This window comes from Dasypus novemcinctus, chromosome 2, assembly GCF_030445035.2.
Source record: "Dasypus novemcinctus isolate mDasNov1 chromosome 2, mDasNov1.1.hap2, whole genome shotgun sequence".
In the NCBI taxonomy this organism is placed as follows: Eukaryota; Metazoa; Chordata; class Mammalia; order Cingulata; family Dasypodidae; genus Dasypus; species Dasypus novemcinctus.
In genome coordinates this window covers 46,542,370-46,558,028 of record NC_080674.1, presented here as the reverse complement: position 1 = coordinate 46,558,028, position 15,659 = coordinate 46,542,370, and the positions used below count along the sequence as shown (strand labels likewise).

Below are 15,659 nucleotides of genomic sequence, written 5' to 3'. Positions count from 1 at the left end.
TAAGTATTGAAGTTATAAGGCATGAAAATAAAGGAGGAATTGAACAAAATGAATTCCACTAAGTGCTTAAGGTATTCCAGCATAACTAAGTCACTGAGTCTTAGTTCAAAATAACATTTTTGGAATTCCTTAGGAGTCCAAAGACTCTAATGATTTGATTTACTATTTAGATATCCTAGTTTAATAGAAAGTGAACTTTTAAGATTATTCAAAATCTAATACCTTTCTGATCATGAGATATATTTTAAGAAACAACTATGAAATATATTGTTAGTAAATAGATAACTTTTATAGAAACACACTAAGAAATTTTGTTTTCTTAAGCAACAGTCATGGGAGAATTAATGTACATACCCTTCTATAGATACTTTGTGGCAAAGCAATAGAATCCGGATAAGGTTTTGTTGATTTAGTTTGGACTCTTGCTAGTTTGGCATCAAACTGAATCAAGTTGAAAAAAAAAAAAGTTATTGAGAAATTCTATTTAAACAATTGTTTCTATAAATATAATTCATTATATTTTTTGACATACAATTTATAATTTAAATGTACTTTCTGTGTAACAGATAATAGAAATATTTTTCTTTAGGAAACAGTTTTTAAGAAAGAGCAAAGAATACCCAAACAAGATTAACTCTGATTTGATTATTTAACCTATTAATTTACTGGAAGGATGTTAGACTAAATTAGGATATAGTGTCAAAAGGTTCTGAGTACTTCTCTTTAAGTGCTATATTGAGCAAGCAAGAGAGATTCATTTTCCACTCTTAATTCTGTATATCAATATATTCCATAAACCTCCATAGATATTTTTGAGATTCTACCATCTGATTTAATTTACCTGGGGAAAGTTTTTAAAATACCAAATGCCTGTGTACTACCTAAGAGATTCAGAAGTAAGGCTGGACATCATGTGTTTCTCATGATATTAGGTATTCTTTATAGCCCGGGTTGAGAATCTAGTTTAACTTAAAAGATAGCTAAAAATACTTTCACAATGCCATGAGTATATTTTGTAAAGAGAATGTAACATAAGCAACAGTTACGGGAGAAAAACTGGATATGGTTTTGTTGATTTAGTTTGAACTTTCGCTGGTTTGGCATTGAACTGAATAAGGTTAAAAAATTGTCATAAACCATTCTTAAAGGCTTACTATTTTGCAAAGACTTCCATTATAATTCTTCTCTTCAGATTTACTTTATTAGTGTAGCCTCCCTGAGGACTAAGAATAAATTCTTTATGAGATTGTATACTGGCTTGGGAGAGAAATGGACAGTTATAATTAGGATAAAAAACAAAAGAGAAAAGAGTTCTGTAAACCAATCAAATAACAGACTTGGGCTAGACCAGCACCAGGGCACAGACAAAATGCAAGTTCCTAAACAGTGGATTGGAAGTTGATGGTAGATCAACTATTGATCTACAGAGCCTGTTGTCTCTCAGTCAGCCTCCCAGGCCTCGCTCTGGTTAGTAGGTACAATTGGGAGAAGGCAGTAGCAAGAGCAGCAAAGAGCCTCTAAGGTCAACATCGTTCCTCTTTCTAACCAATGGTTATTACGCAGTCTTCAACATGGTACCCTGCCAAGAGGCTCAAGGAACTCAAAGCTTCAGGAAAATGAAAAGTAAGTTATTTTAACTAAGACCTGTGAATTCTTGTAACATAAGGCAAAGCAGGAGTACAAGGAAAGCTATTTGGAAAATGATGGAAATGGTTTTGGCAGAGGAAAAAAGTTAAAGGACAATTATTTTGTTAAAATATCTTCGAGACTCTGACATCTGTTTAAACAACCTTCTGAAAAGGCTTTAGAGCAAAAGAATAGAAGCTCAGCTTTTGAGGTATATATACTGTTTTAATCCCAGTGGTTCAGTTTCAGATGAAAAGGGGAGGTGAGGGGAGGAAGAGAGAAAAAAAAATAATCCTATCTGGAAACAAAAAGAATTTCAAACTAACTCAAGACATTTACTAGCATTTTCTCAAAAGTGGTAAAGTATAAATACTGTTTTCTCATATCCATCTCTATCAAAGACTTTAGTTACTTTAAAAGCTCTCCTACCACCATATCTTGCAATATCTCTATCAATAGCCAACTCCAAATAGCTTTTCTCTCCCTCTGCTCTCCATATTAATCTCTTTATTATATATAATAGATTAACCTAGCCTCTCCTCAACAAGAAATAATCCTCTTTTGGAATGGAGTAAAGGGATAAAATTGAGCTGGCAATAACAGGATTCTTTGCAGTGGGCTGGGAAAAAAAGGAAGGTTTTTTTTTAAGATTTTTTTTCCTTTCCCCTCTCCCCCCACCCCCCCAGTTGTCTGCTCTCTGTGTCCATTTGCTGTGTGTTCTTCTGTGTCTGCTTGTATTGTCAGTGGCACCAGGAATCTGTCTCTCTTTGTTGCGTCATCTTGCCGCATCAGCTCTCCATGTATGTGGCACCACTCCTGGTCAGGCTGCACTTTTTTCAAGCAGGGTGGCTCTCCTTATGTGGCACACTTCTTGCATGTGGGGCTCCCCTATGCCGGGGACACCCCTGCATGGCAGGGCACTCCTTGCACACATCAGCATTGTGCGTGAGTCAGCTCATCACACGGGCCAGGAGGCCCTGGGTTTGAACCCTGGACCTCCCATGTGGTAGGTGGATGCTCTATCAATTGCACCAAATCTGCTTCCTGAGGGAAGGTTTTAAACACTATTACATCACTTAGTCTGTTTACCTGCAGCTATTATTAATAATAAAATTTTCTATATGCACAATTGCTTGTGATTTCTTTCTAAGATTTAAAATGAAATATCTTCCCTGATTCACATATTTAAGAATTAATTTTTAAATGTTACTGTTAATGATTTTTTTTCTGGCCAGTTATGAATATTTACCCAGCAAAACTGGATTTAAGTATCAGACTTCAGTGCATGTACTTATTAGGATGCCACTTGCTGTTATTTATCAAGAACTGATGAAATGGTCTTCTTTATGAATGCTACAATTTGAATGCTACTAATCATGAAGACAGATTTTTATAGAGTGAAACTTCTTGTCACAATGGTTCCATGTAAATAAATATTTTAAAAGAAAAATCTGACATTTTACTAAAGCAAGGTAAAGTCTCTCATTTGTAGTACATCAATTTATAGTGCTATATATTATTTTACTTAGACCCATTTCCTTTTCTTTATCATTTTGTAGACACATATGGTGTTGTAGTTATAGAAGACTTTTTGGAACTCAAAGTGGCACTTTCCTCTTTCTTCCACTTCCTGCCATGACTTTTAGCCAAACAAAGCACTTTCTAAACACACGTTTAAAGATCTGAGGATTCTCATAGGCGACATCCTTTGCCTTAGCTGAAATCACCAGCACTACCATTACTTGACTGAGCCCCACTCTGAGGTATAGCACACACATAATGATCTGTCTGTGTTCAATATGAAGAGTATCTAAAACCAGATGCTAAAATTTAGGACAAGTATGAGGGCACTCAGTCTTTATCTGGACTGAGTGTGATGTTGTATGGCCTTGCCTGCATTTGGTCTTAGGAGCAAACACTCTTCCCTTCCCTCACACAGGTGTCCTTTCCATTTCTATGTGTCTCAGTACTTCCTGGTTTTACAATCTAGGCTTTATTCTTCCTTCATTTTTGGTCACCTCTCTAGACCTAGTGGCTAATAACCACTAGGCACATATGGCTAATGAAGACTGGAGATGTTGAATTTAGAGACTGTGGTGGTTGGGATCTGTAAGGACCCCACCCAGGAAATCAATTTCTTAAAGCTAATCCATTCCTGTGGGTGTAAGTAGGACCTTTTGATGAGATTACTTCAGTTAAGGCATGGCCCAGGGTAGGTAATAATCCTCTTACTGGAGTTCTTTATAAGAGAATGAAGTTCAGACAGAGAAAGTCACAGAAACAAGAAGCTGAAAGCTTTAAAACTGGAGGGAAGGGAGAGACCAGCAGACACTACCATGTGCCTTGTCATTTGGCAGAGAAGCCAAGGATCACCAGTAGACTGTCTTCAGGGAGAAAGCATTGACTTGATGATGCCTTGATATGGACACTCTCAGAGCCTCAAACTGTAAGCTAGTAAATTTCCATTGTTTAAGGCCAACCCATTTTATGGCACCTGCTTTGAGCAGCCTAGGAAACTAAAACAGAGACTGAGTAATATTCCATTGCATGATTATACTACATTGTTTAATACTAATTACGTGGTAAAATACATGGTAAAATAATGTTCTAAATACAGTGGGTTATATAAAATATTTTAAAAATTAATTTCACTATTTCTTTTACTTTTTAAACTGTGATTACTAGAAATTTTAAATTACATATTTGACTTAATTATATTTCTGTTAGACAGGGTTGCTGTATACCCTTATCCATGTGTGATTCTGGCTCTACTTCTGCCTTTGCCTACTTAAGAAAATAGAAACCCAACCTAAAGTAAATATAGGCGCAACACAATGCCTCACACCTAATAGATACTTTTACAATTTTTGATTCCTTTCCCTTCTTTTTATGGCATAGCCTGGCCTGGATCTCCAGTCATGGATCTGGGCTCCAGATTTGAGTCTCATCTCACCAATTGTCTGCTTCTTTGTTTGACCTGATGCTCAGACAGGACCTCTTGTTAATACCATGTTGTCTGTTACAGCTCAGGACTTGCTCTTTCTTGGCATCATATTTCTCTATGCTTATTACTTGGTACTGTAGGTATTCTGCATTGAATAGTGGTCTCTAAGCATGTTATTGCCATCCCCTAACTCAACATTTCCTTTATCCTGCCAACTCCAGTTTCCTTCAGCCAGCTGACCACTGATGACCTCTATTTGCTTTCTCTGATTCAACCCAGAACCTGAACAGAAGCAGCAAGTATTTAAAGCTTTGGCCACATCTCCTGTCTTCCAAGCTAACTATTTTCTGCTCACTCAGATTCCATGCTGGCTTACCCTGGTTGAGACAGGAGAGCTCTCATGCAAGGTCCTATTTCCTATACCCATAACTTCATCTGCCCTTAATGTTAGACAGAATTTTCCATACTGCACAATCATGCTAAAAGAAAGATATGCATGGGTTTTAGTATCAGAAGAATCTTAGCTCTCACACTTATCAGCAATGAGACGTCAGGAATCTCAAGTACATTAATCATAATATAGGAATATTAATATTTGCCTTATGGGCAAATTATGAAGATCAAGTGACATAACATATGTAAAGTGCTTAGCAAAGGCTTCAGCACCTAATAAGCACTCAAATAGCATTGCTAACATAGAAATAGGAGCAGCAATTTTTTCTTGTGGAAATTCTCCCCCTATTGCATTGTGGATAATCCTTTCTATATTTTTCAGGATCAAACGAATGTCTACTTGGTGACAATGAGTATACAATCTTTTTTCAAAAAACAGAACAATGAGTATTATGTATAATTTTCTATAAACATTTTACTTAATAATGCTGAATTTCTTTTAGATAATTGGTTTCTTGATAACCACTAATTTATATAATTAATATATGTATTTATTAACTCAGTGTTAATTTTTATATTATATTGTTATGGCAGATTTTCTGGACAAACCTCAAAAAAATGGGATCTGAGACCCCTTTTCTATAAAGATATTTTCTTTTTGAACACTATATGAGACCAATAGATTATGGCCAATTTTTTGTAAATTAGTTGGCTAAAGGTGGAGGTACTTCAAAATGAAATGCCCCTATTGAAAGTACTATTAGAAGATTTTTCAGGAATCTGGTTTGTCTACCCTTTTGATATGCATATTTTCACAAATTTGTTAGGGAGAAATTCCCATTGTTTAATTGTCTCTTTTTATCCCAAATAAAGCAAAAGGAATTTCTAATTGGTTCACCAAGGGCCCACAATTTCTGTTAATGAGAGATTAATGTTAAGGATTAGCAACACTCTATTGCAGGAATGGTAGTCCTGTTGAGCCTGTGGAGACTTGGCTGTGAAATGCAGATAATTCCTAAATTATCTGTCTCAAAGAAAACAATACCCTTTCTGGAAATTTGGCCCTTTTGAATGACTGCAGAGTCCCAACTTCAGGTCAAAAGTGCAGAAAGGCAGTTAGGTTAACAGTTGCATGGTGTTTGAGCATTGCATTTGATGGGAATGAGGGTATGTGAAACCCTGTCCCTGAAATTTATCTCACTATGATGAAACATATTCAAAATGCAGTCTAGATTAAGGGTCAAATTTAACAGGCCTTCAAACATCTACCTCTATTTGTAGTCTGATTATTTCATTTTGATTTTCTTTTTCTTGAGTTCTCAACTTTGCATTTAACTCTGAAATTTCCATCTCCTTTTCCCCTATTAGCTCTTTGTGCTTTTCTTCACTTAATTCAACTGAATAAAACAAAAATAAAATTCATTAATTGTAGCAGGTGAAAAATCTTATAAACATATTTCTTTAATATTTTAAATGATACGCAAGAAATTAAATTTTATTAATAAAAACATACTTTAGAAACTGTTTATGTACAAGCTAACTTTTAGATATTTTTGACAAGATCCTGAAAAATGCCTGAAACACAAGTCATTCATCAAATGCTTTTGAATGAATATACTGATTTGTACTCTTAAATATAAATGGTTTAGAGAATAAGAGATATAGTGATTAAATAGGGGCACAAAACCTGGGTACCTATGTATAGAAAACCTCAAATTACTGGATGATTCTGTTGCTATATCAAGTCCCAGTTATACTCTATTCTGTACGATTGGGCCTCTCTCATATTCAAACTGTGTCTCTATTCTTCACCAAATTTTCTCTTCTCTCAACTTTCCTATTCCTGTTAATGACACCTTGTTATCCAGGATGGGAAACTCAGTAACTCTTTAACTTTAGGGGGAAAATCAAGTCTATTCACAAGGCCTATAAATAAGGGACCTCCATTCACAACTAATTTCTCCTACCACCATTGTCTAACTTTCAGCCTCATTTTACCTCACTTGCTCTATGTGTCCAGGCTCTCTGTCACCAATTTCCATCTTCTCTTGTCAAGTCAGTCTTCACAAAGCACACCTCTAAATATAGCATTCATCTCAAAAATCTTCAATCACTTTCCATTGTCTTAAACTGACAATTTAAGACCAGAATTTCTGGTTTTTTGCTCACTGAACCTTTTTGTAAAGTGCAAAGAAAAGATAGAAAATGGACTTTTATTTTCTACCATACCCCACATCTTGTCCTCTGTATATTTTGGTGTTTATTTTCTTTCTGGCTAAAAGGTCTTTCTTCCAGTCTTAACCAGTCAATCTTACCCGTACTTAAGGGCTTAGTTTCAGGGCCCTGGGAGAAGGCAATGCCCAGAAGAACATATTTAGCTATGAAAAGGCTGAGAGGAATTGACTTCCACATGGCCCCATTCTGTATGCATTATGAGCCTGGAGGCAGCAATGCTGAAGATATCAATGCTGAGAAGTTGTGGGAAAAAATGAGAACTAAAGTACTGAAATGGCCCCATCTTTGGATATTATATTAAAAGACAGGCATGTGATTTTCCTTTATCGTAATTCCCCTGACAGATTTTGACATCATGATGCCAGCCTAATGAAATAAACTGGGAACTATTCCCTCTTTTTTGTTAATCTTCTGCAAGAGTTTGTGTAAGAGTGGCATTAATTTTTCAAGAAATGTATGGTAGAATTTCATTAGGAAAGCTATATGGGCCTGGTGTTTTCTTTGTGGGAAAACATTTTACTCCAGATTAAATTTCTTTAATAGACATAGGATAATTAATATTTTCCAATTCCTCTTGTGTCTGTGTGTGCCCACGCACACCAAATGTGTATTTTATAGAAAGTTTCAAATATTTTGGCATAAAGGTGTTCATCTGTGCAATTTGTTTTGCAGGTCATTTTCTTTTTAAATTTTAAGGTGGTTTCCTTTCCTCTCCTCTTTTTCATTTCTGATAATGATTATTTGTGCTTTCTCCTTTTTGCTTGAACAGTCTTGACAAGAATTCATCAATTAATTTATTTTTTAAAAGCTTTATTTTGAAATAATTTAAAAATCACAGGACAGTTGCAAAAATAATACAAAATCCATACAGAGAGCTCCAACATACCTCCCCACCCAGGTACCCAGATCCATCACCTTTTAACATTTTATCACATTTGTTATATCATTCTCTCTCTCCTATTTATCCATCCATACCTCCATCTGTTTGTCAGTCTATCCATGTATCTATTTTCTAAACATTTGAGAATAGGTTGTATACATCATGCTCCTTGATCATTTAATAATTCCATGTACACTTTCTAAGAACAAAAATATTCCACCATAGGTACAGTCATCAAGTTCAAGAAGTTTAACTCTGATATAAAGTTTACAGTCTATATTCCAATTTTTCATATGTCCCAATAATGTCCTTTTGGGTCTTTTCTCCTTCATTATTAGATCCAGTCCAGGATCATGTATTTAATTGTCATTGTCTCTTTAAAAAAATTAGTGAAATATATATATAAAATAAATTTTCCCATCTCAACGACTCTCACACATACCATTCAGTGGGATTAATCATACCTACAATGTCGCACTACACTCACAAACATCCATTAACAGATCTTTCCCATCATATCAAACAGAAACCTTACACCCATTATGCATTAACTCTCCATTCCACAAACTCACACCTACCCCTAATAACTTGTACTCTACTTTCTGTTTCTATGAATTTGCATATTCTAATTATTTCGTATAAGTGGAATAAGACAATATTTTATACCTTTATGTTTGGCTTATTTCATTCAACAGGATGTCTTCAAGAATCATCCACGTAGTGGTATGTATCAGAATTCCATTTCTTTTTAAAGCTAAATATTATTCCATTGTATATATATGCTACATTTTGTTTATCCATTCATCTGTTGGATTTCAACTTTTGGCTATTATGAATACAGCTTCTATTTGTGTACAAATATCTGACTTCCTGCTTTCAGTCCTTTCAAAAATTTTTGGCTCTGATCATCTTTATTATGTATTAGTCTGCAATTCATTAATAGCTGATCCAATTTCCTTCTTTCTACTTTATTTGGGCCTTTTTGTTTTCCTTTTCTATCTTCCTGATATAAATATTTAGTGAGCTGATATTTAGGCTTTTCCAATATTTATATATATGGCTATAAATTTTTTTTTAAGCACAGCTGTAGTCAATATGTAATGTTTTCTATATAGTTCAGCTCAAATATTTTTTAACTTCCTTTGTGATTTCTACTTTGATCTCAAGCTATTCAGAAATAATTTCCAAACATGTAGGGATTTTCTAATTACCTGTTTCTTTACATGGTTTATCTTTATTGCAATGTGATTAAATAACCTATACAATGTCAGATCTTTGAAATGGACTGAGATTTGCTTTATGGTTCAACATATGTTCAACTTTCTTAAATGTCCCATGAGCACTTGAAAATGATGTGCATTCTGCATTTATTGGGTATAGTGTTTAGAATGTCACTTAGTGCCAGTTTGTTAATTTTGTTGTTTAAATCTTCATCTTCTATATAATTACTGAATGTGTGTTTGTGTATGTGAGTGAGCTTGTTCTACTAATAAAATAGATGTGTTCAAATCTCCCATTTTGATTTTTGATTTGTCTGTTTCTCATATTTTGTCAATTTTTACTTCATATATTTAAAGTCCTGTTATTTGGTGCACCCAAATTTAGAATTTTTGTTACATGATCTTGGTTATCTGAGCATTTTATCATTATGAAATGACAATCTTTATCTCTAGTATTCTTTCTTGCCTTAAAGTATACTTTATTTAATATTAATATAGCTAAGCCAGTTTTGTGTTGGTTACTGTTTGAATGGCATATACTTTTCCATAATTTAGTATCTTTCTATATCTTTATATTTTAGATGTGCCTCTTGAAAGCAGCATATTTTCAGACTTTGTTTTATGCAATCTGACATACTTTGTCTTTTCTTTAGAACATATAGTCCAATCAGATTTAATGTAATTACTAATATATTTGAGTTTAAATCTACTAACTTATTATCTGCTGTGTTTCTTTCTCTATCTTTTCTTGCTTTCATTTGGGCCAAATAATTGTTTTTAATTCCCTTTTTTCCCCTTTGTTATCTTGAGTCATTAGTTTGATACACATTCTTTTACCCTTCCTATAGTGGTAACTCTAGTGATTACAACATGCCTACTTGATACATCAGAATCTAATAAAATAGTAAAAGTACTTTACAGGGATTATAAATCTCTTCCAACACTTTAATTTCATTTATTCCCCTGTCTTTGGTGGTTTTGTACTGTCACCTTAGCTAAACTAGAACCATGTTTTTCAGAATTCCTTTCCCTATTTGATTCTGGATAAGAGTTGACCACAAGAGAAATCTGCACAAAATTTGGGACGTGGAAGTAAAACAGCAACTAATTTGCTCTGATGTTCTATCCAATCTGCTGTTAAACCAATGTACTGCAATTTTACTTTCAGTTAATTTGTTTATATAGTGCTCAAATTTCCATGTACTTTTTAAAAGATTTATTTTTTTCCCCCTGCCCCCATACTGCTGTTTTTGCTGTCTGTGTCCATTCGCTGTGTGATCTTCTGTATTTATTTCTCTTTTTTGTCTTCTCATCTTTTTCCTCTAGGATTCAGAGGGATTTGATCCTAGGGACCTCTGATGTGGAGAGAGGTTCCTTGTCAATTGTTTCAGTTCCTGGTCTCTGCTGTGCTTTACTTTGACTCTCCCCTTTGTCTCACTTTTGTTGTGTCATCATCTTGCTGTGTGACTCACTTGCATAGGCACTGGTTCACCGTATGGGCACTGGTTGACTGCACAGGCACTGGCTCACCATCTGGGCACTCGTGTGGGCACTCAGCTCACTGTGTGGGCACTGCCTCACCATGCAGGCACGCTTTCTCTTCTTTTTCACCAGAAGGTCCCAGGGATCAAACCTGGGTCCTCCTATATGGTAAGCAGAGGCCTTATCGCTTGAGCCATATCCACTTTGCCATGTATTTTTTTTTTTATTATACTTTCTACTTCTTCACTGAAATTCTCCATCAGATCATTTAATCCTTTGACTATATTAATCACAGTTATTGTAAAGTCCATATCTGATAATGCCATTATGAGGATCTCCATTGAGTTTATTTAATTTTTATAATTGACCTTTCTTAGGTTTATTTTTAAATTCAGATTTACTGAGGTTTAATTTATACATAGCAAAACCTAACATTTTGAGACATTTTCAGGTATACAGTTTGATAGGTTTTGTTTGTTTGTTTGTTTTTTAGGAGGTACTGAGTAATGAACCTGGGACCTTGTACACATGAAGCACGTGCTTAACCACTGAGCTACATTTGCTCCACTAGTTTGATATGTTTTGATAAGCACAGACACTCATCTAACTACCACCATAATCAAGATACAGAATTTCCCTGTCACCTCAAAAAGAGGCTGTGTGCCCATTGCAGTCAATATCTTTCCCCCAAACCCTGGCGATCACTGATCTGATTCCTGTCACTATAGTTTGTCTTTTCTGGAATGTGGTACAAATGAAACTGTACTTAGCCAAAGCATGTCTGTTGTGCTAAAATCAGGGCCCTGGTTGAGAAAAAGAAAAATATTTTCTTGAAGCCTATGGTTTTTTTGCCTTTTCATTTTCTTAGCAGTGTTAAAGATCAGAAATTTTTAATTTTGATGAAGTCCAATTTATAATTTTTTCCTTTGTTGACTGGGCTTTTTGTTTTTTACCAAGAAGTTGTGCCTCACTCAAGGCCGCAAAGATAGTCTCCTATGCTCTCTTCTAGCAGTTTTAAAGATGTGGGTTTTACATTTAGAGCTATCATCCATTTCAAGTCAAATTTTGCACATGGTGTGCATAAAGATGGGCTTGTTAAGAAAGGTTTTTTATACCAATCATGAAATTAACTAACCATAAACATAGGTTTACAAGAATTGTTTACTGAAGGAAGAAAATTTCATTAGTAAAATTATATTCAATACGCTGAGCACACAAATACCAAAGTTGTTAGTTATATATTTTATGTTAATTTTATAGGACTACTAATTCTTTTACTATAAGTAATATTAAGTGCAACCACCATGAATCCAATTCAGAAATGTTTGTCATTTGTATCATATAAATATATGGAAAGGCATAAAACCTAAATTAAAATGCATCATGGCAATGTTCATTCAAGAGTACTAGCTATTACTGAAAAAATTTACATACACAATTAAATTGTTTTATCATAGAATTCAGAAAACTAAAAAAACCCAAAAAACAGAAAAACTTACCTTTTTTCTGCATGTCCTGATAAAGTTTCCTTATTTCTATCTTATGTCCCTCTTCTTTGATTTTCATTTCACTGACAAATTTGGCAATACTATTCTTATATTCCTAAAGATTCAAATATATACTGGTTTTTCAATTTAAATTGTATGTATAAAACTTCCTGATTAATTATAAAGGTAAAATTCTCAAACTTTAAATTAAGTTTTGATATGTAATCATAAACCTGTAAGGGAAAGATATTGTTCACTGTTTGACTAACTCAGTTTAGAAAAGGACCAATTTCTGTTTCAAGAGATAGAGACCATATAGACACCAACAGAGTACTCTTTGCATGCTGAGCACTTGTCAAAAGTATTTACCATATCATGCAGGCTCAAAATATTTGGTTTAACTGTATGAATAGGTACTGTTACAGCATTAAACTATGTCTGATAAAAGCCAAAACTATACTTTCAAACCAGCAGAAGGGACTGTCCCAAGGTCAGCAAGCTTAACCTAAGTTAGGCCTGAGTCCCTCTGAATGTGGGCTGTACTTCTGTTCTGAAAACTATATAAATATTACTTTTTCCCAGAGGAGGATTAAGCACTGTCCCTAATAAAACTTAGCGGGAACAAGAGAAGGCTATAGAGGGAGGGATTTGGGGTTTAAGAAGACCTGGACAGCTGCCTGAGATTAGCTTCTTAGTTGTTGAAGCATAGGAGTGAATTATGATGTTAAGAATAGGGAGAGGAGTGTTGAGAGATAAATTTTACAATTTTGCTGTGGACAGGGTCCTAATTAATGAAGCCCCTCACAGGTCTAAGATGTAGGCAAGAGAAACAGAAAACAGGAAGAACAAAAATGTAAACTTTAATCTATGCTGTGTGGCAATGCTCTAAAATGTGTTTATCAGTTGTGATGAATGTACCACACTAATGAAAGAAGCTGTTAATGTGGGGAAAGTGGGAGGTGTGGGGAGTGGGGCATACGGGAATTCCCATAACATTATGTAATCTATGTATGTTTTAAAAATAAATAAAAAATATATTTAAAAAAAAGTTAAGTAGGGTGGCAAGAAAAAGGCAATAATGAAGGTCAGAGGCAAGAAAACACTAAAAGCAGGTGCTCTGTTCTTACCACTGTGTCTTCAATTTCTAGTGTGTAATCATTTGATATGTATTTGTTGAATGAATGGGAATGCCAACAAGAATTACTTAGAGATTCTTAACCTAGACCCAGTGGGTGGGCTTTCAATAGTCCATTAACTTCCTGAAATTATATGCAAAATCATACATATATATGTGTATGCCTTTGAACATTTTTTCTAGGTAGAAGGTTTATATTTTAATAGATATTCAGAAGTATTGGCAAGGCAAAAAAAAAAAAAGGTAAAAATTCGCTGGCTTAGTTACCTAAAATAGAGGTACAGATTATATCAGTTTCAAGGATATAGCTAGATTCCTTTTTGTGCTACTTATCCTGCCAGGCAACAAGCAAGAATGTCCAAACCTAACTCAGGTCCTGGCTCACAGAATCTCAACAAATTGCCATTTTCCACATGTATGTATCTAAGTTGCTAGGTGAGTGGCTACAGAGTGACCTAAGCTGCTCCTGGCTCTTCTCCTCACTTTAGTCTATGCCAGCCTTAAGAGATGTAATTCCTTCATCTTTCTAAGGGGACCAAACCCCAACAACTTTTACTTGGTTGCCCTATTCTCCTTGCCTTCTGAGAACTTTTATCTTGCTCTTTTAGTAGATTAGCTCCAAAACAGGTTAGAAAATTCAAATTTGATTGCTAACAAGAGCCATGTTCTGAAATGAAGGCCCATCCAAGACAGAACTAGACTTACATGGTAGAGAATGAACTTTCCCTTGTGTTCCATTTTCCATTTTAGGATGGAACACATTAAATCACATGTCTAGATTATAGAAAAATTCTCAAGTACTTATCACTGTATTAAATATTTCCATTTGCTACCAACTCTGATTATTGTGACTATTTGTTAATCATTAATCTCCAAGGGATAGCTTCTGGTTGTATTTTTACATTATGAAATTTAAAGATTCTCTTGTTACAAATTGTTTTTCTATAGCTGTTCTTGAAAACAAACACAAAAATTCTCCCATTCTCATAAATATGGCCATTAAGACTCTCCTGAGTTCATTCTTAAAAGAAGTAATTCTCCATGTGTTTTGGATGTACCAGGAGATTTTGTACCAAGGAATTCTCATTGGATTGAGGTCATAGTTAGTTTTCTTTGTATAGAAGCTAATTAAAAAGTTCAGATCCTTGGGTCGTGGTATTTTCTCTTTTGTTTCCACTCCTCTGAAAATTCCTGTAGTATTCTAGACAAACGCATATTATACAGCTTGAAATTTTAGAAGAGAAAGGAGAGAAATTTTAGAAGAGAAAGGTAGAGAAAGTAAAAAAATATTTTCCACCTCTTTCATTGCCCCATTATGCCCCAATTTTACCATTTTTAATTTCTTTGAATTCTGGAGGTAAGATATGAAAAGGATAGGAAAAGAATAAAGAAAAGGTAAAAGGGAAGAGAAAAAAAAGTGGGGGATTCATTCCAGAGGGATTTAAACTACCTCAAAATTGGTAAAGAAAATGTAAATTTTCCAAGAACACATCCAGAATGCTATTCCTTACTCCTGAGTATTACCCAGAAATCCTGGACAGGGTTCTAGAATTAGCTTATATCTCTTCAGAGGTTTTTCAAAATCAGGAACAAGACTGAATTTATAGATGGTTTTTCAAGTTAAAGTTCTAAGCCTGACACAAATCCAACTATAGAGATTTGGAGATCTTAGATCTGCCAGAGTTTGAGATATCAGGTCTTGGGAGATGAGAAAAATTAGCATAATAAACTTCCCAAAGGGCATAAGGATGGAAAATGACATTTATCGAACAGTTTTAGGCACAAGGTTCTACAATTACTATCCCTATACTGTTCCTACAGGAGGAAAGAAAAAGTGACAGAGGATATGGTGGCCCTTGGGAGACAATTCATTTTTGCGCCACAGAAAATGTCCCCTTTATTTGGATGGTGCAAAAAACTTGCATTAGAGTACCTGAGTCATATAGAGTATAGACTCATTTACTTCATAGTAGAAAAAGTTCAAAAGTGCTAATAATAGAGGGTATACTGGAGTAAGAAATCTATTAACAACTAAAATAGTAACTGTCTATATTTTTATTAAAAAGAGTAAGCAATGCTAGTGACTTAGTGCGCTATATTCTGTATAAAGACTGGGATCCTCAAACTTGTATTTCTTTAAAAGTTTTTTCACTTATCAAGAATTTGGCTTATATATTTTTACTCTACGAATTTTGGCTGCATTTATTAATAAAAACACTCTTTTCCCCTAATTTTAGAAGACAAATGTTCTTTAAGG

At 34.5% G+C, this 15,659-nt stretch overlaps 1 protein-coding gene across 1 annotated transcript in view; it reads right to left on the bottom strand.

Annotated features, from left to right (window-relative positions):
- The window catches only part of CCDC152 (coiled-coil domain containing 152), a 78,212-nt gene that overhangs the window by 668 nt on the left and 61,885 nt on the right, over positions 1 to 15,659 (bottom strand). The window contains exons 6-8 of the mRNA XM_004448220.4: positions 12,280 to 12,382; positions 6,233 to 6,360; positions 355 to 441 (exon numbers count right to left, since the gene is read on the bottom strand). Of these exons, the coding sequence (XP_004448277.1) occupies positions 355 to 441; positions 6,233 to 6,360; positions 12,280 to 12,382 (318 nt within the window). The remainder of the gene's footprint in view (positions 1 to 354; positions 442 to 6,232; positions 6,361 to 12,279; positions 12,383 to 15,659) is intronic.